Source organism: Staurois parvus, unplaced genomic scaffold (genome assembly GCF_062004578.1).
Source record: "Staurois parvus isolate SC_StPar_1 unplaced genomic scaffold, SC_StPar_1.0 ptg001109l, whole genome shotgun sequence".
NCBI classification, from domain to species: Eukaryota; Metazoa; Chordata; class Amphibia; order Anura; family Ranidae; genus Staurois; species Staurois parvus.
Window position 1 is genome coordinate 44,305 of NW_028318905.1, and position 23,044 is coordinate 67,348.

At 47.0% G+C, this 23,044-nt stretch overlaps 1 protein-coding gene across 1 annotated transcript in view; it reads right to left on the reverse strand.

Moving 5' to 3' along the window:
- Positions 1-3,261: 3,261 nt before the first annotated feature.
- Positions 3,262-23,044, reverse strand: part of LOC149440228 (G protein-coupled receptor 54-like) — a 37,891-nt gene continuing 18,108 nt past the window's right edge. Inside the window, exons 2-5 of the mRNA XM_089658881.1 lie at positions 15,667-15,791; positions 11,023-11,158; positions 9,573-9,811; positions 3,262-4,000 (exon numbers count right to left, since the gene is read on the reverse strand). Of these exons, the coding sequence (XP_089515007.1) occupies positions 3,626-4,000; positions 9,573-9,811; positions 11,023-11,158; positions 15,667-15,791 (875 nt within the window). The 3' untranslated portion in view covers positions 3,262-3,625. The remainder of the gene's footprint in view (positions 4,001-9,572; positions 9,812-11,022; positions 11,159-15,666; positions 15,792-23,044) is intronic.

Below are 23,044 nucleotides of genomic sequence, written 5' to 3' on the forward strand. Positions count from 1 at the left end.
GAACAAAGGCGAGCCGGGATCTGTAATAAGAGCGATCTTCCAAGTGAGTCATTGTATCCTTCCCGTCGGGGGTCTTCTGATTTCTACAGCCCCCCGCTTAGACCGCTCATGTCATCTCCATCCGTGTGTCTCAATAAAAGTGTCGTCACCATGAAGGCGCAGTGTGTCAGTGAGCTCCATGGGAGATGTGAGTCATCATAGAAACGAGATATGCTCATCCAATCCTACAACTTCGTGTCATCATGGCGGGTGGATGATCTGTTCCAGCGAGCAAACCTTCAGTCTTACACAGGTGTACCGGCTCCTCCCCTTCAGTCTTACACAGGTGTACCGGCTCCTCCCCTTCAGTCTTGCACAGGTGTGCTGGCTCCTCCCCTTCAGTCTTGCATGGGTGTACCTCCTCCTCCTCTTCAGTCTTGCACAGGTGTACTGGCTCCTCCCCTTCATTCTTGCACAGGTGTACTGGCTCCTCCCCTTCAGTCTTGCACAGGTGTACCTCCTCCTCCCCTTCAGTCTTGCATGGGTGTACCGGCTCCTCCCCTTCAGTCTTGCACGGGTGTACCGGCTCCTCCCCTTCAGTCTTGCACAGGTGTATTGGCTCCTCCCCTTCAGTCTTGCACAGGTGTATTGGCTCCTCCCCTTCAGTCTTGCACAGGTGTATCGGCTCCTCCCCTTCAGTCTTGCACAGGTGTACCGGATTCTCCCCTTCAGTCTTGCACAGGTGTACCGGCTCCTCTCCTTCAGTCTTGCACAGGTGTACTGGCTCCTCCCCTACAGTCTTACACAGGTGTACCGGCTCCTCCCCTTCAGTCTTACACAGGTGTACCGGCTCCTCCCCTTCAGTCTTGCACAGGTGTGCCGGCTCCTCCCCTTCAGTCTTGCATGGGTGTACCTCCTCCTCCTCTTCAGTCTTGCACAGGTGTACTGGCTCCTCCCCTTCATTCTTGCACAGGTGTACTGGCTCCTCCCCTTCAGTCTTGCACAGGTGTACCTCCTCCTCCCCTTCAGTCTTGCATGGGTGTACCGGCTCCTCCCCTTCAGTCTTGCACGGGTGTACCGGCTCCTCCCCTTCAGTCTTGCACAGGTGTATTGGCTCCTCCCCTTCAGTCTTGCACAGGTGTATTGGCTCCTCCCCTTCAGTCTTGCACAGGTGTATCGGCTCCTCCCCTTCAGTCTTGCACAGGTGTACCGGATTCTCCCCTTCAGTCTTGCACAGGTGTACCGGCTCCTCCCCTTCAGTCTTGCACAGGTGTACCGGCTCCTCCCCTTCAGTCTTGCACAGGTGTACCGGCTCCTCCCCTTCAGTCTTGCACAGGTGTACCGGCTCCTCCTCTTCAGTCTTGCACAGGTGTACCGGCTCCTCCCCTTCAGTCTTGCACAGGTGTATCGGCTCCTATCCTTCAGTCTTGCACAGGTGTACCGGCTCCTCCCCTTCAGTCTTGCACAGGTGTATTGGCTCCTCCCCTTCAGTCTTGCACAGGTGTACCGGCTCCTCCCCTTCAGTCTTGCACAGGTGTACCGGATTCTCCCCTTCAGTCTTGCACAAGTGTACCGGCTCCTCCCCTTCAGTCTTGCACAGGTGTACCGGCTCCTCCCCTTCAGTCTTGCACAGGTGTACCGGCTCCTCCCCTTCAGTGTTGCACAGGTGTACCGGCTCCTCTCCTGGACTGAAATGGCTTCCTCTGATTTCAGAGTACACTGTGAGCGTTTCACAATGTGCACTAGAAGCTGTGTAGGGTAGGAGCACAGGTGCGCCCCATTTAGTTCCCTAGTTTGATCACTTGGTGTCGCCATAGTTAGGACAGAGAGTAGCTTAGAGAGCCCTCGTAGTGAATGGACAGTGTAATCTCATAAACAGCCACTAGAGGCCCTCAGAACAGTATGGGGTGTGACTATAGAAAGTGGAGGCAGTGCCAGCCCTGTCCATGTCAATGTGGACATCTTTGGAATTAGGGTCCTCATATAATAACATGCCCGGAGGTCACCTGGGGGTCATCATGAAAAGTGGGGGACCAAGCCAAAGCAAGGAGGACGTCTGTGAGACTCTATTTCTTGGAACTTGGAAGTAGGGGTAGAAAGCTGTAGGGGGGTAGAGAGGTGTAGAAGCCTGGAAAGGTGTAGGGGGTAGAGAGGTGTAGAGGGGGTAGAGAGGTGATGGCACCTGAAAAGGTGTAGGGGGGGTAGAGAGGTGTAGGGGGGGTAGAGAGGTGTAGGGGGGGGTAGAAAGGTGTAGGGGGGTAGAGAGGTGTAGGCACCTGAAAAGGTGTAAAAGGTGTGTGTGTGTGTGTGTGGGGGGGGGGGGGGGGGGGTAAAGAGGTGTAGGCACCTGACTGTTCCCATCTTCAGTATCTACAGGATAGAAGCGGGTAAGGAAGGATCTGCCTTGAAACCTGCAGAAGAGGAGGAGGGGATTCTATTTACTGGAGTTTTGCTTGACAATGCTACTCCACCTTTCCAGCAAATTGAATAATAATAAATAAATTAACACCCAAAAATAAATAAATAAATAATAAATAAGTAAAAATGAGACAATAAATAATTACCCTTTAACCCTAAAAAAAAAAATTACTTAATAAATAAATTAACACCCTAACAAAAATGAATAAGTAAAAATAAATGAATAAAATATTATCCTCTAACCCTAAAAAATAAATAAACACCCTAACAAAAATAAATAAATAATAAATAAGTAAAAAGGAGACAATAAATAAAATATTAACCTCTAACCCTAAAAATTTTTTTTCATAATAATAATAATAAATATATTAACACCCTAACAAAAATAAATCAATAAGACAATAAATAAAATACTAGCCCCTAACCCTAAAAAAAGGAATTATAATAATAAACATAATAAATTAACACCCTAACAAAAATAAATAAATAATAAATAAGTAAAAAGGAGACAATAAATAAACTATTAACCCTAGAAATAAATAAATAAAAATAATAATAAATACATAAATTAACACCCTGACCCTAACAAATATAAATAAATAATAAATAAGTAAAAAGGAGACAATACATAACCCTCCAACCCCAACACCTAACCCCTAACCCTAAACCTCACCCTTACCTCTAATCTGAGAAATATTAAAAAAAAGTTGATGGAAAAGCTAAAAAAAAGCTGAAAAGCCTAGTTTTTAAAACACAGTACAAAAATGCACACAGAAACGCGTGTCAAAAAAGGCTCACAAATGCAACGCTCAGGTGTGAACGAACCCAAAGCCCGGCCAAACATGAAAGTTCATGGACGCGGGGTGATATTTCAATATTCTCATTTAATGAGCAGACGGTATAAATACAAAATAGAGATTTGTTACAGACAAGACACAAGACGATTCTTCAGGTAAAAAAAAAACATTCGGCTGATAAAATTCCTGATTAAATCCCTCCGGGAGACCCGCGGCGTTTTGGACCTTCGCTTCAGAGGAGCTTTTGTGGCGATGAATCACCTTCCCAATAATAACGGGGAAACAATGTTTCATGAAGAACCTTCACTCCTATAATTCGGCCACACCCCGTCACTCCCCGCCTCTGATTCCATGTCTATTAAGAAGCCACCATTAGTTCCCCCCCCAGTCCATGCCACGACAGGTTGATCGCTCTCCACGTTGCTCCACCTTCACTTGAGTTCGTTGTTGGTGGACTCCATGGCTACAAACTTCATCTCGTTGTGGACCGTTCCGGAGGTGATGCTGCCGTCCCTGACTTTGTTCCGGAACATGAAAGGAAAGGCCTTCTTGAAGGACTTGCGGAAACTGGCGCCCATGAAGCCGTAGACGATGGGGTTGATGGAGGAGTTGGCGTAGGACATGCAGTTGGCCCAGGTTTTGATCTTGTAGGTGGCGTAGTTGGCCTGGAATCCCGGGTAGAAGCCCTGGAACAGGCTGAAGAGCTGGATGGGGCCCCAGCAGATGGTGAAAAGAAGGACGATGACGATCACCATCTTCGAGATTTTACTCCTCATGGCGATGGTCCTCTCCGACAGGAGCTGCACCTGGTGAGGAAGGAAAGGAGGTTGAGCATTTGGAAGGAAGTGGAAGCGGTGGTGGTCAAGGTCCTAGGTATGGGGGGCTCAGCTGTGGCACCCGATATTCCTGGGGGGGTGGTGGCTGGGATGGGCATCCATAATATTTAGAATATGAAGTGCTATAGACTGCTAACACAATGCTGGAGAGGGTCAGAGACTGGTGACGTGCCACAGGTGCGGTTGGAGGCTGGAGAATGTTGGAGACTGGGAAAATGCCACACGAGACCGCTAGAGATCACCGACATTAACACCCCTTTACCAATCAATGTTCCCTCTACTTGCTGCTGGGGCTACACCATGGGAAGGGGGGTAGAAAGATGTAGGCACAAGGAAAGGAGTGGGGGGTAGAAATTGTAGGGGGGTAGAGAGGAGTAGGCACCTGGAAAGGTGTAGGGGGGTAGAGAGGTGTAGGGTCGTAGAGAAGTGTAGGTACCTGGAAAGGTGTAGGGGGGTAGACAGGTGTAAACATCTGGAAAGGTGTAGGGGGGTAGAGAAGTGTAGACACCTGGAAAGGTGTAGGGGGGTAGAGAGGTGTAGACACCTTGAAATGTAGGGAGGTAGAGAAGTGTAGGCACCTGGAAAGGTGTAGGGGGGTAGAGAGGTGTAGACACCTGGAAATGTAGGGGGGTAGAGAGGTGTAGGCACCTGGAAATGTAGGGGGGTAGAGAGGTGTAGGCACCTGGAAAGGTGTAGGGGGGTAGAGAGGTGTAGACACCTGGAAGTGTAGGGGGGTAGAGAAGTGTAGGCACCTGGAAAGGTGTAGGGGGGTAGAGAGCTGTAGACACCTGGAAATGTAGGGGGGTAGAGAGGTGTAGACACCTGGAAAGGTGTAGGGGGGTAGAGAAGTGTAGGCACCTGAAAAGCTGTAGGGGGGTAGAGAGGTGTAGGGTGGTAGAGAAGTGTAGGCACCTGGAAAGGTGTAGGGGGGTAGAGAGGTGATGGCACCGGGAAAGGTGTAGAGGGTAGAAAAGTGTAGGGGGGTAGAGAAGTGTGGGCACCTGGAAAGGTGTAGGGGGGTAGAGAGGTGTAGACACCTTGAAATGTAGGGAGGTAGAGAAGTGTAGGCGCCTGGAAAGGTGTAGGGGGGTAGAGAGGTGTAGACACCTGGAAATGTAGGGGGGTAGAGAGGTGTAGACACCTGGAAAGGTGTAGGGGGGTAGAGAGGTGTAGACACCTGGAAATGTAGGGGGTAGAGAGGTGATGGCACCTGGAAAGGTGTAGAGGGTAGAAAAGTGTAGGGCGGTAGAGAGGTGGGGGCACCTGGAAAGGTGTAGGGGGGTAGAAAGATGTAGGCACCTGAAAAGGAGTAGGGGGTAAAAATTGTAGGGGGGGGTAGAGAGGGGTAGGCACCTGGAAAGGAAGGGGGTAGAGAGGTGTAGGCACCTGGAAAAGTGATAGTCCTCTCCGACTGGAGCTGCACCTGGTGAGGAAGGAAAGGAGGTTGAGCATTTGGAAGGAAGAGGAAGCGGTGGTGGTCAAGGTCCTAGGTATGGGGGGCTCAGCTGTGGCACCTGACATTCCTGGGGGGATTATCAAAGACTGCTAACACAATGCTGGAGAAGGTCACAGACTGGTGACGTGCTACAGGTGCAGTTGGAGGCTGGAGAATGTTAGAGACTGGGGAAATGCCACACGAGACCGCTAGAGATCACCAACATTCACGCCCCTCTACCAATCACTGTTCCCTCTGCTTGCTGCTGGGGCCACACTATGAGTACCAAGGGGCCCCCAAGCTGCAAGTAGGGCACCAGGGATGTTACTGACTGCAACATTGGAAGTATTTTGTTGTATCCATTTGATAAGTACAAACATTTATTGGTTGATCCTAGGGCTTTTGTACTCCCCTCCCCTTCCAAGTCAGTCCTTGACTCCGCCCCATCCTGTTCCTTGGTCCCACCCCCTACCATTATACCACTATCATTTTTGGTGCTAAGTGATTTGTATGGAATTTGATAATGATAAAAAAAAGCAGTAACATGGATCCTCCAAGCAACAATAGATCTTCAAGAAACAATAGCCCCTTCCAGCAACAATAGATCCCCCCAGTGACAATAGACCACACCCTCCAACAAAATACCACCCCAGCAACAAAAGATGCTGTAGTAGCCAGCATCAATAGACCTTCTAGCAACCAGCAACAATAAATCAATAAATTAACAATGGATCCCTCCAAGCAACAATAAACCCCCAGCAACAATAGATCTTCCAGTAGCCAGCATCAAAAGAACTTCTAGCAGCCAGAAACAATAGATCATACCTTCAACAGTGGATCCATCTGAGCAACAACAGGTCCCCCCGGTAACAATAGACACCCTGCGACAAAATACCACCCCAACAACCATAGATCTTCCAGTAGCCAGCATTAAAAGAACTTCTAGCAGCCAGCAACAATAGATCATCCCCTCAACATACATATATATATGTTGCAGTTCGTTCCTTGGTTTCAGGCCTTTAACTTTCCTTTCATTTGCTGATCCTGTCAGCGATACATTTCCCAATCTAGGGTGGCAACACTCAGTCACTGTACCGATGGAGAAGCAGCGTTGTCACCCTAGGACAAGACTACAGAACATCCCCCTTTCCTCTTTGCCATGACATAGGGGGAGGTGTTCTGTAGTTCTAATCTATTTCCTGATTGCAGATGTTGAAATAAGAGTGCCGAGTGCGCAGGGCAGCTCTGGATTTCTGTCAGGATCAACCACTGCCTTTTTATATATGTATATAACCGCTTCAGCTCTGGAAGATTTTTTCCCCCCTTCATGACCAGGCCATTTTTTTTGCTATTCAGCTCTGCGCTACTTTAACTGGTAATTGTGCAGTCATGCAACACTGTGCTCAAATTAAATTTAGATCATTCTTTCCCACACAAATAGTTTTCTTTTGGTGGTACTCTTAGATTGTAAGCCCCAAGGAACAGGGCCCTCCTAACCCTCTTGTATTGAACTGTATTGTTGCTTGGTTCCACCCCCTATCCACCTCTGAGCAACGTTCCTTGGTTCCACCCCCTATCCACCTCTGAGCAACGTTCCTTGGTTCCACCCCCTATCCACCTCTGAGCAACGTTCCTTGGTTCCAACCCCTACCCACCTCTGAGCAACGTTCCTTTGTTCCAACCCCTACCCACCACTAAGCAATGTTCCTTGGTTCCATCCCCTATCCACCTCTGAGCAACGTTCCTTGGTTCCACCCCCTATCCACCTCTGAGCAACGTTCCTTGGTTCCAACCCCTACCCACCTCTGAGCAACGTTACTTGGTTCCACCCCCTACCCACCTCTGAGCAGCGTCCATTGGCTCCACCCCCTACCCACCTCTGAGCAACGTTCCTTGGTTCCACCCCCTACCCACCTCTTAGAAAAGTTCCTTGGTTCCACCACTTACCCACCTCTGAGCAACGTTACTTAGTTCCACCCCTTACCCACCTCTGAGCGATGTCCCTTGGTTCCATCCCCTACCCACCTCTGAGCAACGTTCCTTGGTTCCACCCCCTACCCACCTCTGAGCAACTTTCCTTGGTTCCACCCCCTACCCATCTCTGAGCAACGTTACTTGGTTCCACCCCCTACCCACCTCTGAGCAACGTTACTTGGTTCCACCCTCTACCCACCACTGAGCAGCGTCCATTGGTTCCACCCCCTACCCACCTCTGAGCAAAGTTCCTTGGTTCCACCCCTTACCCACCTCTGAGCAATGTTCCTTGGTTCCACCCTCTACCCACCTCTGAGCAACGTTGCTTGGTTCCACCCTCTACCCACCTCTGAGCGACGTCCCTTGGTTCCATCCCCTACCCACCTCTGAGCAATGTTCCTTGGTTCCACCCCCTACCCACCTCTTAGAAAAGTTCCTTGGTTCCACCACTTACCCACCTCTGAGCAACGTTACTTAGTTCCACCCCTTACCCACCTCTTAGCAACGTTCCTTGGTTCCACCCCCTACCCACCTCTGAGCAACGTTACTTGGTTCCACCCCTTACCCACCTCTGAGCAATGTTCCTTGGTTCCACCCCCTACCCGCCTCTGAGCAACGTTACTTGGTTCCACCTCTTGCCCAACTCTGAGCAACGTTACTTGGTTCCACCTCTTACCCAACTCTGAGCAACGTTACTTGGTTCCACCCCCTACCCACCTCTGAGAAACGTTCCTTGTGTCCACCCCCTACCCACCTCTGAGCAACGTTCCTTGGGTCCACCCCCTACCAACCTCTGAGCAACGTTCCTTGGTTCCACCACTTACCCACCTCTGAGCAACGTTCCTTGGTTCCACCCTCTACCCACCTCTGAGCAACGTTCCTTGGTTCCACCACTTACCCACCTCTGAGCAACGTTCCTTGGTTCCACCCTCTACCCACCTCTGAGCAACGTTACTTGGTTCCACCCCTTACCCACCTCTGAGCAATGTTCCTTGGTTCCATCCCCTACCCACCTCTGAGCAACGTTCCTTGGTTCCACCCCCTACCCACCTCTGAGCAACTTTCCTTGGTTCCACCCCCTACCCATCTCTGAGCAACGTTACTTGGTTCCACCCCCTACCCACCTCTGAGCAACGTTACTTGGTTCCACCCTCTACCCACCACTGAGCAGCGTCCATTGGTTCCACCCTCTACCCACCACTGAGCAGCGTCCATTGGTTCCACCCCCTACCCACCTCTGAGCAAAGTTCCTTGGTTCCACCCCTTACCCACCTCTGAGCAACGTTCCTTGGTTCCACCCCCTACCCACCTCTGAGCAACGTTCCTTGGTTTCACCCCCTACCCACCTCTGAGCAACGTTTTTGTTTTTTTGGTTCCACCCCCTACCCACCTCTGAGCAACGTTACTTGGTTCCACCCCCTACCCACCTCCCAGCACCACCCCTTTTAAAGGATGTAAAACCAAATATAATTTTGTGGTGCTATGTAATTTTTATGGATGATAACAAGAAAAGCAGTAAAATAGATCCCTTTCAGCTAGCAACAATGAATCTTTCAGCAGCAATAGATCCACCACCCCAACAACAAAAGATCCGCCCCAACAACAATAGACCCTTGGCAGCGACAACACATTTCCCCGCAGCCAGCATCACTAGACCCTCCTTAAAAAATAGATCCCTTCCAGAAACAAGTGACCCCCCAGCAACATAAGATCCACCCCAGCAACACCAGATCCCCCACCAGCAACAACAGTCCTCCCCAGCAGCAATAGCCTCCCTCCCCACAAAAAATAGATCCCTCCAGCAACAATACAGCCCCCAGCAGACCCCCTGCTAAGTCAGACCTAGATCCCTCCAATCAGAAGCTTTCTTACAGGTATGACTTACTGGGAGGCGTCCTGGACCTTTGCAGAGAGAATGCTGCTTCCACACAACATGCTGGCAGGGGCATGGGCTTTTCTACTCAGGCTGCTTTTAAAGAACACCTTTTGCTGATCTGATTAAATGGAAGGTTCAATAGGGCTTTCATTTTCAAACTTCAGTAGGATAGACATTCTTGAGGGGGAAAAAACGTTCAGGTCCAAAATGTGTATGAAAACCCATGGAGAGGTGTTCTGGGTGGGATAATATCATACCTGGTAATTATTGTCCATAGGCTCCACCACGGGTCGGCCGACTCTCTTCAGCATCAGGGAGTAGCAGAGGCAGATGGTAAGCAAGGGCAGCAGGTAGACGGCCAGGAACTGGTAGAGGATGCATGCCTTCTTCATGGTGTCCGTGGGGAACTGCTCGATGCAGTAGGTGCGGGGGCCGTACCAGTAACCTTTCTGGATCTTCTGGTAGGGGATGATCGGGGTGGAGAGCAGGAGGGAGCCTGTGAAGATCAGACATTGGGATGAAACGTCTACAGAACATTTGCAGAACCTTTGTAGAACATCTACAAAACATATACAGAACTTCTACTGAACATCTACAGAACTTCTACTGAACATCTACAGAACATCTACAGAACTTCTACTGAACATCTACAGAACATCTACTGAACATCTACAGAACTTCTACTGAACATCTACAGAACATCTACAGAGCATCTACAGAACTTCTACTGAACATCTACAGAACTTCTACTGAACATCTACAGAACATCTACAGAACATCTACTGAACATCTACAGAACTTCTACTGAACATCTACAGAACATCTACTGAACATCTACAGAACATCTACAGAACTTCTACTGAACATCTACTGGACATCTACAGAACATCTACAGAACTTCTACAGAACATCTACTGAACTTCTACAAAACTTCTACAGAACATCTACTGAACATCTACAGAACTTTTACAGAACATCTACTGAACATCTACTGAACAACTACAGAACTTTTACAGAACATCTACTGAACATCTACAGAACTTTTACAGAACATCTACTGAACATCTACTGAACAACTACAGAACTTCTACAGAACATCTACAGAACATCTATAGAACATCTACAGAACTTCTGTTTCACCAGTGATTGGGACTTCCTGTCCCACTTTCCGAACAAAAACTGAGTCAGGCTGAGCATTGCTCAGCCATTTATGGGATGCTTTGTATCCTTTGAACGAATGCCAAGCATCCTCTGATTGGCTGAGTCGAAGACTGTGACATCATTTGCCCCTCCCCTCTCCACCTCATCCAATCAGAGGAAGCTTTGTCTAATGGGTCTCTATACGGTCCTGGTGGACAGGATAAGTCACTTCTCTGATCAGTCATTTCTGTATGTCAGTTGGTACTTGATGTACAAGGTTGTTTTTTTTTTCATCAGAGCAGCTAAGAATTGTCAGGTCAACATTTGAAAAGAAACCTACCAGCTGGAAAGTAAAATCCAGAATATTCCTATGCAAGGATCCACTTTTACCCCGGTTTGGAGGAAGAGTGGGATTACGTTCTACTTCTCCAGATATACAGATATATTTGTCAGGCTGGATAAGCGCCCCCCCATATACCGCGGTGCCCCCCCCCCCCCCCCGCATTATATGACAAGGTGGATCACAGGCTCATACTTCTTGGTGGAAAATGGAGGGCCATTTTGTACCTATCCAGATGCAGATGCTGACAATCATGGCCACCCTCGGTGTGCGATGCCGCAATGATCGTAGTGGATATAATGTGGCGTAACATCGATCGGCGCTCATCGCTGTCAGCGTGATACACGTGGCCTGAACTGTCACCTGCAGCCACAGAAACAAAACAAAATATTGGTTTTATATGATATAATGTACTATATAAATCCTGTATAATAATAATAATATACAAATGTATCGGGATACAGCATGCGTCTGTCACTTCCTTCACTTCTGCTTTTCAGAGATTTGCGACAACAATAAATATTTCAGCAATGAGTGCACAGCGTATTCGTATGTAAAGCACGGCATAAATTGTTGGCGCTATATATAAAATTCTTATAATAGATTAATAATAATAAAAATAAATAATATTAAAAAAAATATTAAAGTGGACCTGTCAGTAACTTTAGATCTCTGCAATGAATACATTCCTGAATACGTCACATTATACAGTAACAGCATCAGTTTTCAGAAAATCTCCACCTTTTTATCAGTATAAAAAACCTCCTTCACCCATATGGAAGAGAAATATATTTTCAATATATTTAGAAGAAAAAAATTATACATGCAACCTATATTTACAATAGATTGGCCTACACAAATACATTTTAACATGTATTCCAAAATTGTAAATTAAAATATATTTTCCAAAGGCATATGTTTAAAAATATATTTTTCAAAATATATTTTCCAGATATATTTGAATATCTAAAAAAATGCATTTAAAAATATATTTTTAAATATGTTTACAATAGATTGGCTTACATGAATATATTTTAACATGTATTCCAAAAATGTAAATTAAAATATATTTTCCAAAGGCATATATTTAACAATATATTTTTCAAAATATATTTTCCAGATATACTAGAATATCTAAAAAAAAAAATGCATTTAAACATAGATTTTTAAATATACTTGTAAATGCATTCCAAATTGATATATATTGCAGCATGTGTTCTGAATATATTTTTAATACAAAATTGTAGTATTTGAAATACATGTTGATATATTTGGGAAGAATATATTAAGAATGTATTTTTAAAATATATTTAAAATATATTTTTCTTTCATGTGAGCAGCTCCAGTCAGTGACTTTGCCTAGGCTGAGATGATGTCATCAGTCTGCTGCAGGCAGGAAGGAACGTTTCCTCAGTCTCCTTTCCCCCAGTGATCAGATTCGGGTGATGAGGTACATGTGGCACTTTGTCCCATCATCCTGTGTGCTGTCTACCCATATGGAAGAAAAATATATTTGAAATATATTTAAAAAATATTCTTCCCAAATATGTTGCCATATATTGCCATATATTTGAAATGCTACAATTTTGGTCATATTCAATATATTTCAATATACATTTTATTTATATATATATACACACATACGTTTTTATTACAAAATATATGAAAAATATTTTTAAAAATACATTTCAAATGTACTGTATGTCTTTAAAAATACAAATCAACATTTTTGGAATGCATTTACAAATATATGTAAAATATATGTTAAAATGTCTTTTTTATATGTAAAAAAAAAATCTGAAGAATATATTTTAAAAAAATGTATTTTTAAAAATATATCTATTTTTAAATATATTCTTCAGATTTTTTTAACATATAAAAAAGTCATTTTAACATATATTTTTACATATATTTGTAAATGCATTCCAAAAATGTAGATTTGTAGTTTTAAAGACATACAGTATAGTTGAAATGTATTTTTAAAAATATTTTTCATATAATTTGTAATAAAAACGCATTTCAACATGCAGTCGGGGGAATATAAGGGGGTACCACCAGCCAACCTGTACGGGGCCCAGGCAGCTGGGTGAATCGGATGTGGGAAGAGAGGGTGATCGGAACAGTGGGGGAATAATTACTGGAACCGGTCCCCTGTGTGGCTCCCTCTGCAGCAGCTAAAAGCCAGATTCTTCTTTAACTGCTTCCCCACCGCCCTCTAGCAGAATTACTGCTACAGGGCGGCAGGGCTGCACAAAATCACCTATATATATACGTGATATGTATTCCAGGTAGAGGGCGCACGCGTGCGCCGCCCTGCCCGTTCCACCATTGGCGGCTACAGATGTCAATCACTGGGTCCTGGTTGGAGATTCCCCACCGGCACCCGGCGATCGCTGAGTAACACTGACAGGGGAGAGACCTGAGTGCAAACAACACAGACCTTTCCCCTGTCAGCAAGGACATGCTGCTTTGTATCTTTCTGCACAGCAGCATGTCTCCCTAGGAAATCGCACCCAGCACACAGTTAACCCTTTGATGGCCCCAGATTCTAACCCCTTCCTGCCCAGTGCCATTAGAACAGTGTCAGTGCTTTTTATTAGCACTGATCACTGGATTGGTGTCACTGGGGATGTCAGTGGCAGTTAGTCAGTCCCCCCCCCCTCCCAGTGTCAGAATGCCCGCCGCAGTCGCAGTCGCTGATCGCCGCCATTACTAGTATAAAAAAAAATAAAAATAAAAATCCCATTATCTATACCGCCATTTGTAGATGCTATAACTTTCACGTAAACTAATTAATTTACAGGTATCTGGATTTTTATTTTAGCAAAGACACGGAGCAGAATACATTTTGGCCTAAATTTACTACGAAATTTGATTTTTAAAACTTTTAGTTGATTTTTTACATTTTTTTGCTGGACATGTTTAATAGCAAAAAGTCAAAAATGTTGTTTGTTTTTTTAAATTGTCGGTCTTTTTTTGTTTATAGCGCGAAAAAAATCAACGCAGAGGCAATGAAATACCACCGAAAGAAAGCTCAATTTGTGGGAAAAAAGGACATAAATTTAATTTGGGTGCGGCGTCGCATAACCGCGCAATTGTCAGTTAAAATAACGCAGAGAAAACAAAAAAATGGCCTGGTCAGGAAGGGGGGGAATCCTCTGGAGGGCAAGGGGTTATTGCACATTGGGCAGCTCCTTGAAATGAATGGGTTGTAATCCTCCTGAAGCGCACATAAAAAACAGGCATATCTGAGACACCTGATGTTGTGCTTCACTAGCGTAAATGGGGCCCAAAGTTCCGCTAAGTGAGATCTTTAAAGCACCATATGATGTCTCTTTTCTATGAGTCACAATTATCTCAATCTTGTGCTGGTAAAACCTTGTTCATTGTGGTCGCCATATCACAGGAATAGAAATCTCGGAGGATCAGTCACTTGGTATTCGATAATTACAGCTGAAGTGCCATTAAGAGAGATGAGAGAAGACTGAGATCAGACATCATCATTGCAGCTCAATACCGCTCCTCTACATCATAAATATAGAAACAGGAAAGTTCTTAGCAGCCCTTGAGTCCTCGAACCGTCCACACTACACAGTTACTTCCACCACTTGGATATCAATTTGTAACGGCGTCCTGCTCCCTAATGCACAATGGATACATCCCACGCTACCCAGTGCTAGAAATCCTCGTATTTACATACATTTCTCCCCTTCAAGTGATTCAGAGGCTGCAGGAGAAACATGGAGAGATGGATTCCTCTATATGCAGCCTCCTCCTACCCAGGCAAACAAGGGGCCGCCTAGCTCCCTGCAGCATGGGGCTGGGTCACAATTGTGACCCCTGCAACCCCTGTAGCTACGCCCCTGCAGCACAGCTTTACTAACAAACATGGAAGAAAAATATATTTGAAATATATTTTTTAAATATTCTTCCCAAATATATTGACATATACTGTATTTTAAATGCTACAATTTTGGCCGTAGTCAATATATTTCAAAATATAATTCAAATTCTAATAAAAAAAAAAAATATATATATATATAAAAAAAAAAAAATATATATATATATATATATATACTGTGTATATATTATATATATATATATATATATATATATATACTGTGTATATATTATATATATATATATATATATATATATATATATATATATATTGCATGTTGAGATGCGTTTTTATTACAAAACATATGAAAAATATATTTAAAACTGCATTACAAATATACTGTATGTCTTTAAAAATACAAATCTACATTTTTGGAAAGCATTTACAAATATATGTAAAAATATATGTTAAAATGTCTTTTTTATATGTAAAAAAAAAAATCTGAAGAATATATTTAAAAAAAAAATATTTTTAAAAATATATCTATTTTTCAATATATTCTTCAGGTTTTTTTAACATATAAAAGAGTCATTTTAACATATATTTTTACATATATTTGTAAATGCATTCCAAAAATGTAGATTTGTATTTTTAAAGACATAGAGTATATTTGAAATGTATTTTTAAAAATGTTTTTCATATAGTAAAAATGCATTTCTACATACAGTATATATATGTGTGTGTGTGTGTATATATATATATATATATATATATATATATATATATATATATATAATTTTTTTTTTTTTCAATAGTGATGAGCAGGAACCCCCATAACTGTCAGGAGGACAGGAACAGAACTAGCAGATCTCACCAGTGGAAATGCTCAAAAATTCACTGGGAGCCAGCAGAAGATTTATCCAAAGAGCCTCCACCTTAACCTGAAATATCAATGCGGGGGAAGTAAACCCTTTAAATACGCCCCATAACAGCACACAGTCCCCCCCCCCCCCCACCCCATCGCACCTACCTGCTGTAAATAGGCCACAAATTTGCACATGAAGTCTCCGAACACCCAGCTGGGCAGCGGGTAGAGGGTGGCGGTGAAAGGGACGCAACACACCAAGAACATGATGTCGGTGGAGGCCAGGTTAGCTGCAGAGACAGACACAGAGGGTCACAATGGAGGACATTGTTCTGATCTCATGGAGAGTTCGGTCCAGAACATTGCTGCTGTACCATTACAGGTCACTAGGGGGAAGCACAGACTCACAATCACAATGATCCCTGGCCCAGCCTTCGCTGGATACATGACTTTGATTATTGGAAGAGTTCTACTCCAATCACCATCCTATAGGATTTAGGCCAGAGCTCGAAATCCTGCACACATACCCCATATGTGAAGTACAATCCCCCCCACCCCCCTATATTACTCCATCATGCAACAGGTGGTATTTAATCGCCACTTTTTTTTTCTTTTTTTTAGGATATAAAAAAACAAAAACAAAAAAACAAAAAACAGTTTCCCTTCCTTTCTGTTATAAAACATATCAAATGATACAACAGTGTAAACACAACCCAAAATGACCCCCTTTTTGGAAGGTGGGCACCCCCAAGGTGAACGTATTGTTACCCCAATCTTCTGGAAATGACGCCACATGCCGGCATTCAGCTGGTTAGAGCCAAATTCAGCCGTTTAAGGCGCACGTATCGCTTAAAAGTCGCCCACTGAGGCCAAGTACAAGTCGTCTGATGTTAGCCGATTGGCGTTTGTTCGCAGCGCAATCCCATTGGCTTTAATGGGCAGGTTTGGCAAGCAGCGCCACCTGCAAAGTGCACCACAGCCACAGCAATGAGAGTGGACCTGATTGTCGCGGACGGGACAAGGGGTGGGCAGGAGGGACAGCTGCCCTGGGCGCTGTGGTATTGGGGGGGGAGGGTTGGAGGGGCAGCAGCTGCCCTGGGCGCTGTGGTATCAGGTGGGAGGGGGGTTGGAGGGGTAATTTTTTTTCTTGGCAAGCAGCGCTGTGGTATCAATTTGTGGTGGGGGGGGAGGGTTTATGGGTGATCTTTTTTTTTTTTCTGGCAAGCAGCACCACCTGCAATGTGCAAGCACCACAGCCACAGCAATGAGAATGGACCCAATTGTCAGGACTGGGACAAGGGTTGGGCAGGAGGGGCGGCTGCCCTAGGCGCTGTGATATCGGAGGGGGGTTGGAGGGGTGATTTTTTTGGCAAGCAGCACCACCTGCAAAGTGCAAGCACCACAGCAACAGCAACGAGAGCAGACCTGATTGTCAGGGCCGGGACATGGTGAGGGCAGGAGGGGATGCTGCCCTGGGCACTGTGGTATCAGGTGGGGGGGGGGGGGGGTAGAGGGGTGATTTTATTTTTTTGGCAAGCAGCACCACCTGCAAAGTGCAAGCACCACAGCCGCAGCACTGAGAGCGGACCTGATTGGCAGGGCCGAGACAAGGGGTGGGCAGGAGGAGGGTGGCCATGGGCGCTGTGGTATAAGGTGGGGGGGGGGGTAGAGGGGTGATTTTTTTTTTTTTTTGGCAAGCAGCACCACCTGCAAAGTGCAAGCACCACAGCAACAGCAATGAGAGCGGACCTGATTGGTAGGGCCGGGACAAGGGGTGGGCAGGAGGGCGCTGTGGTACCAGATGGTGGTGGGGGGGGGGGGTTGGAAGGGTGATTCTTTTTTGGGGGGGGCATTTGTGCTGCGGAGACAAGGATTTGTACTGGAGGGGGTAAGCATGTAGAATAGTGCTCCATTTCTTTGGGCGGGGGAGTTGCTGGCACATAATGCATATACATCTTGGGGGGGGGGGGTTCATTTTGGTATGTTCCCCCTGGGCTCTAGATGACCTTGTCCCGGCACTGCTGATTGGTCGACCTGCTGATTTGTAGGTAGGCGGTGAGCGGTAAAATTGTGGATTAACCGCCTGTTGTCAGACCCGCCTTTATTCACCAAACAACTGGAATTGCTTTATAAACAAGTCGTTATCACGCCGCACGCCATTGATGACATCACCATCCTTCCGCGAGATGCGCCACTCTTACCCTGACAACCCCTGACAACCGCGACATTGCCACCACTTATACCGGAGCCATAAAGGGAGATTACGCGTTAATGGGAGCCGCTCTCAGCCTCCTCGCTGTCACTTCGCTCCGAAGAAACAGATGGAGCAATTTGCATGTTAAGCTCCTATTCCCAATACACGACGTCGGAATCATCGCAAAGGGTCCCGGGGACGCGCGCCGAAACCTCGTTAACCCGCTGTTGCGCGGAAATGAGCGAAATCGTCAAAAATGCTTTGGGAGGGAAAACAGATCTTTAACGCCTTAAATGCCGTTATTTGGGCAGGGGCGGCGATGTCACTTCACGGGGGGAGAGGGTGGAAAAACATCGGTGGCGAAAACACATCAGGTGCCGTATTACTGCTCTGGAAAATGGGAGGGGGGGGGGTGGATTGGCGGCTATTCCTGATTTCGATGCAGCTTTTCATGCATTGCTGAGTTTGTTCATCAGCGACGCGCACGGGACGCGGAATCTGGGGGCAGCTGGACAGATGGAGGCTGCAAGGTGATCAGCGTTATGACGTCTCTGCTCTGGAATTCTCAGCGCCCTGTGCTGCTGTTAAAGGAACTCTCCAATCCAAACTGAGAATGAGACATGGAGATGAACACAGGGGGGCATGGGAAGTTTCCCCCAGGGATGATGACTGGGTATAACATGACCGGATCTAGGGGGGTACTGGGGTGTGCCCCCCAGATTTTAGTTGTGCCCCCCAAAGCAAACCTTAGCCTGCCACTATATTGCCATAAACTGCCACTAAACTGCCACTATTCTACCATAACCTGCCACTATACCACCCTAACCTGCCACTATACCACCCTAACCTGCCACTATACCGCCCTAACCTGCCACTGTACCGCCCTAACCTGCCACTGTACTGCCCTAACCTGTCACTATGCTGCCCTAACCTGCCACTATACTACCCTAACCTGTCACTATACTACCCTAACCTGCCACTATACCACCCTAACCTGCCACTATACCGCCCTAACCTGCCACTATACCGCCCTAACCTGTCACTATACCACCCTAACCTGTCACTATACTACCCTAACCTGTCACTATACCGCCCTAACCTGCCACTATACTGCCCTAACCTGTCACTATACTACCCTAACCTGTCACTATACTACCCTAACCTGTCACTATACTACCCTAACCTGCCACTATACCGCCCTAACCTGCCACTATACCGCCCTAACCTGCCACTATACCGCCCTAACCTGCCACTATACCACCCTAACCTGCCACTATACCGCCCTAACCTGCCACTATACCGCCCTAACCTGTCACTATACTACCCTAACCTGTCACTATACTACCCTAACCTGCCACTATACCGCCCTAACCTGCCACTATACCACCCTAACCTGCCACTATACTACCCTAACCCGCCACTATACTACCCTAACCTGCCACTATACTGCCCTAACCTGCCACTATACTACCCTAACCTGCCACTATACTGCCCTAACCTACCACTATACTGCCCTAACCTGCCACTGTACTGCCCTAACCTGCCACTATACTGCCCTAACCTGCCACTATACTGCTCTAACCTGCGACTATACTACCCTAACCTGCGACTATACTACCCTAACCAGCCACTATACTGCGATAACCTGCCACTATACTACCCTAACCTGCCACTATACTGCGATAACCTGCCACTATACTACCCTAACCTGCCACTATACTGCCCTAACCTGCCACTATACCGCCCTAACCTGGCACTATACCACCCTAACCTACCACTATACCGCCCCAACCTGCCACTATACTGCTCTAACCTGCCACTATACTACCCTAACCTACCACTATACTGCCCTAACCTGCCACTATACTACCCTAACCTACCACTATACTGCCCTAACCTGCCACTATACTGCCCTAACCTGTCACTATACAACCCTAACCTGTCACTATACCGCCCTAACCTACCACTATACTGCCCTAACCTGCCACTATACTGCCCTAATCAGATACTTTACCACCCTAGTTTGCCTCTATTCTGCCCCAGCCTGACAAAACACTGATCTCAGTTATGTGTTGTGTGGGGAGGAGCAGCTCTGCTGCCTGTGCCTGAGCTATGTGCAGTACAGGGATGGGAGAAGGAGCTGTGTCCCTGTCCTCTGCCCAGCCAGCAGTGACCCCTGTCCTCTGCCCCGCCAGCAGTGACCCCTGTCCTCTGCCCTGCCAGCAGTGACCCCTGTCCTCTGCCCTGCCAGCAGTGACCTCTGTCCTCTGCCCTGCCAGCAGTGACCCCTGTCCTCTGCCCTGACAGCAGTGACCCCTGTCCTCTGCCCTGACAGCAGTGACCCCTGTCCTCTACCCCGCTAGCAGTGACCCCTGTCCTCTGTCCTGACAGCAGTGACCCCTGTCCTCTGTCCTGACAGCAGTGACCCCTGTCCTCTGTCCTGACAGCAGTGACCCCCGTCCTCTGTCCTGACAGCAGTGACCCCCGTTCTCTGCCCTGCCAGCAGTGACTTCTGTCCTCTACCCCTCTAGCAGTGATTCCTGTCCTCTGCCCCGTCAGCAATGACCCCTGTCCTCTGCCCCGCCAGCAGTGACCCTTGTCCTCTGCCCTGCTGACGTCCCATCCTCTGCCCCCCTGACATTTTTTTTTACTGCACTTTCACATTGAACAGGCTAGGTCCGGCCCTTTGGTATAACAGGGCATGGAGTGGTATGGGTGCCTGTAGGAGATCCGGTTCTAAATATCTTGGGAGCAGATACAGAGCCGTTGCAGGCCAACCGGCATCTGGATCTGTAATCAGACGGGCAGAGGTCAGCAAACAACTGGCAGGGGGGAAGATACTGGATTTGCAGTCAGACGGGCAGAGGTCAGCAAACAACTGGCAGCGGGAAGATACTAAATCTGTAGTCAGACGACAGAGATCAGCAAACAACTGGCAGGGGGGAAGATACTGGATCTGTAGTCAGACGGGCAGAGGTCAGCAAACAACTGGCAGGGGGGAAGATACTGGATCTGTAGTCAGACGGGCAGAGGTCAGCAAACAACTGGCAGGGGGGAAGATACTGGATCTGTAGTCAGACGGGCAGAGGTCAGCAAACAACCGGCAGGGGGGAAGATACTGGATCTGTAGTCAGACGGGCAGAGGTCAGCAAACAACAGACAGGGGGGAAGATACTGGATCTGTAGTCAGACGGGTAGAGGTCAGCAAACAACTGGCAGGGGGGAAGATACTGGATCTGTAGTCAGACGGGCAGAGGTCAGCAAACAACTGGCAGGGGGGAAGATACTGGATCTGTAGTCAGACGGGCAGAGGTCAGCAAACAACAGACAGGGGGGAAGATACTGGATCTGTAGTCAGACGGGCAGAGGTCAGCAAACAACCGGCAGGGGGTAAGATACTGGATCTGTAGTCAGACGGGCAGAGGTCAGCAAACAACCGGCAGGGGGGAAGATACTGGATCTGTAGTCAGACGGGCAGAGGTCAGCAAACAACCGGCAGGGGGGAAGATACTGGATCTGTAGTCAGACAGGCAGAGGTCAGCAAACAACTGGCAGGGGGTAAGATACTGGATCTGTAGTCAGACGGGCAGAGGTCAGCAAACAACCGGCAGGGGGGAAGATACTGGATCTGTAGTCAGACGGGCAGAGGTCAGCAAACAACCGGCAGGGGGAGTTGAAAGCCAAGAGCCAGGAGCAGAGTCTGAGCCAGGCCAGGGTCAACATCAAGCGAGCAGAAGATGTACCGGCACCACAGGCAGGAAGCAAGGTTGGGTCACAAGCCAGGATCAGCAACAGAGGCTCAGGAACACGCAGGAAGAATAAGCCGGGTCAGGATGAGCGCAGAGTCAGGTCACAAGGAGAAGGAGCTGACAACCAATCAGCAATGAACCTGAGTCCTGTAAGGCTTTAAATAGGCCTCTAGGCGCCACAGTCCATCAAACAAGCATGCTCATGCGCACGTATAGATGCGTGCAGAGTCCTCATGCTGTGCACAGTTCTCTGGACTGTATTTTTTTGGACATTCCTTTGAGCATGACTTTCCTGACACCAGGCATCGCTGCAATGTACCAATTCCCTCCTGTAATCTGGGAACCCCAGCAGCAGAGATATTCCCAAACACACCCACCGCGGGTGCCCTGTGCATCTCACATACAGCAGATTCCTTGAAGCCACCAATCAGATTGAGCCTGTCGAGGCAGTTAAATTCTGGTTGGTGATGAGTAAAGCAGAGACAGCACAGCCTTCTGGAAGTACACTCCCAGCAACCCTGTGAGGAGCTCCCTGAAATCTGGCTGCAATGGATTGCACTGAACTCACACTGGGGTGACCCGAGGACACTTTCTGACTTTAGCACAGTAGCAGAGTTTACTGGTGATTCCTAACAACGATCTTTTCTTTAAATAAGATGTCCGCTCAGCACCTTTTCGTTTCCTATATGGCAAGATTAGGCGAGAGCTTGAAGTCCCGATTTCCTGGCGTTGTATGTCAGCCTTATTTTGGTTTGTTACAATACAGGATTTCCTCGATTCGGTGAAAGGTAACATCGGTGTTCTTATTCTGGCCAATGGAAGGTTAGGTTGGGGAGACGACGATCGCTGTTGGGTTGAGAATTCAGGTAGGGTTTGCGGTTAGGCTGAGAGTTAGTGGTAAGGACAGTTATGATTCGGGATATCTGGTGTTTGGGGCGGGGCAGATAATTGTACCCTTGCTTTACATTTATAGATCTGATTATTGATCTGCCCAATATTATATGTCCTATAAATGTTACATATCAGTGGCTAAAATGTACAACTTCACCAGAACATGCAAAGAATTCACTTCTATTTCTGTCCTGGTGAAAAAAAATCAACATTTTGGGTCCCCCCCCCCCCACTTACACTTTGCAAGGTCACCGGAACTGAAACGATATTTTAAACAAGGTCTAAATAAAGAAATATATAAAGATCTATATAGAGGGATCGGGACCTCCTTCCTCCTGCCGGTGACCCCTCTAGTGATAGGATCTATATAGAGGAATCAGGACCTCCTTCCTCCTGCCGGTGACCCCTCTAGTGATATAAAGATCTATATAGAGGAATCGGGACCTCCTACCTCCTGCCGGTGACCCCCCTAGTGACATAAAGATCTATATAGAGGAATCAGGACCTCCTTCCTCCTGCCGGTGACCCCTCTAGTGATATAAAGATCTATATAGAGGGATCAGGACCTCCTTCCTCCTGCCGGTGACCCCTCTAGTGATAGGATCTATATAGAGGAATCAGGACCTCCTTCCTCCTGCCGGTGACCCCTCTAGTGATATAAAGATCTATATAGAGGAATCGGGACCTCCTACCTCCTGCCGGTGACCCC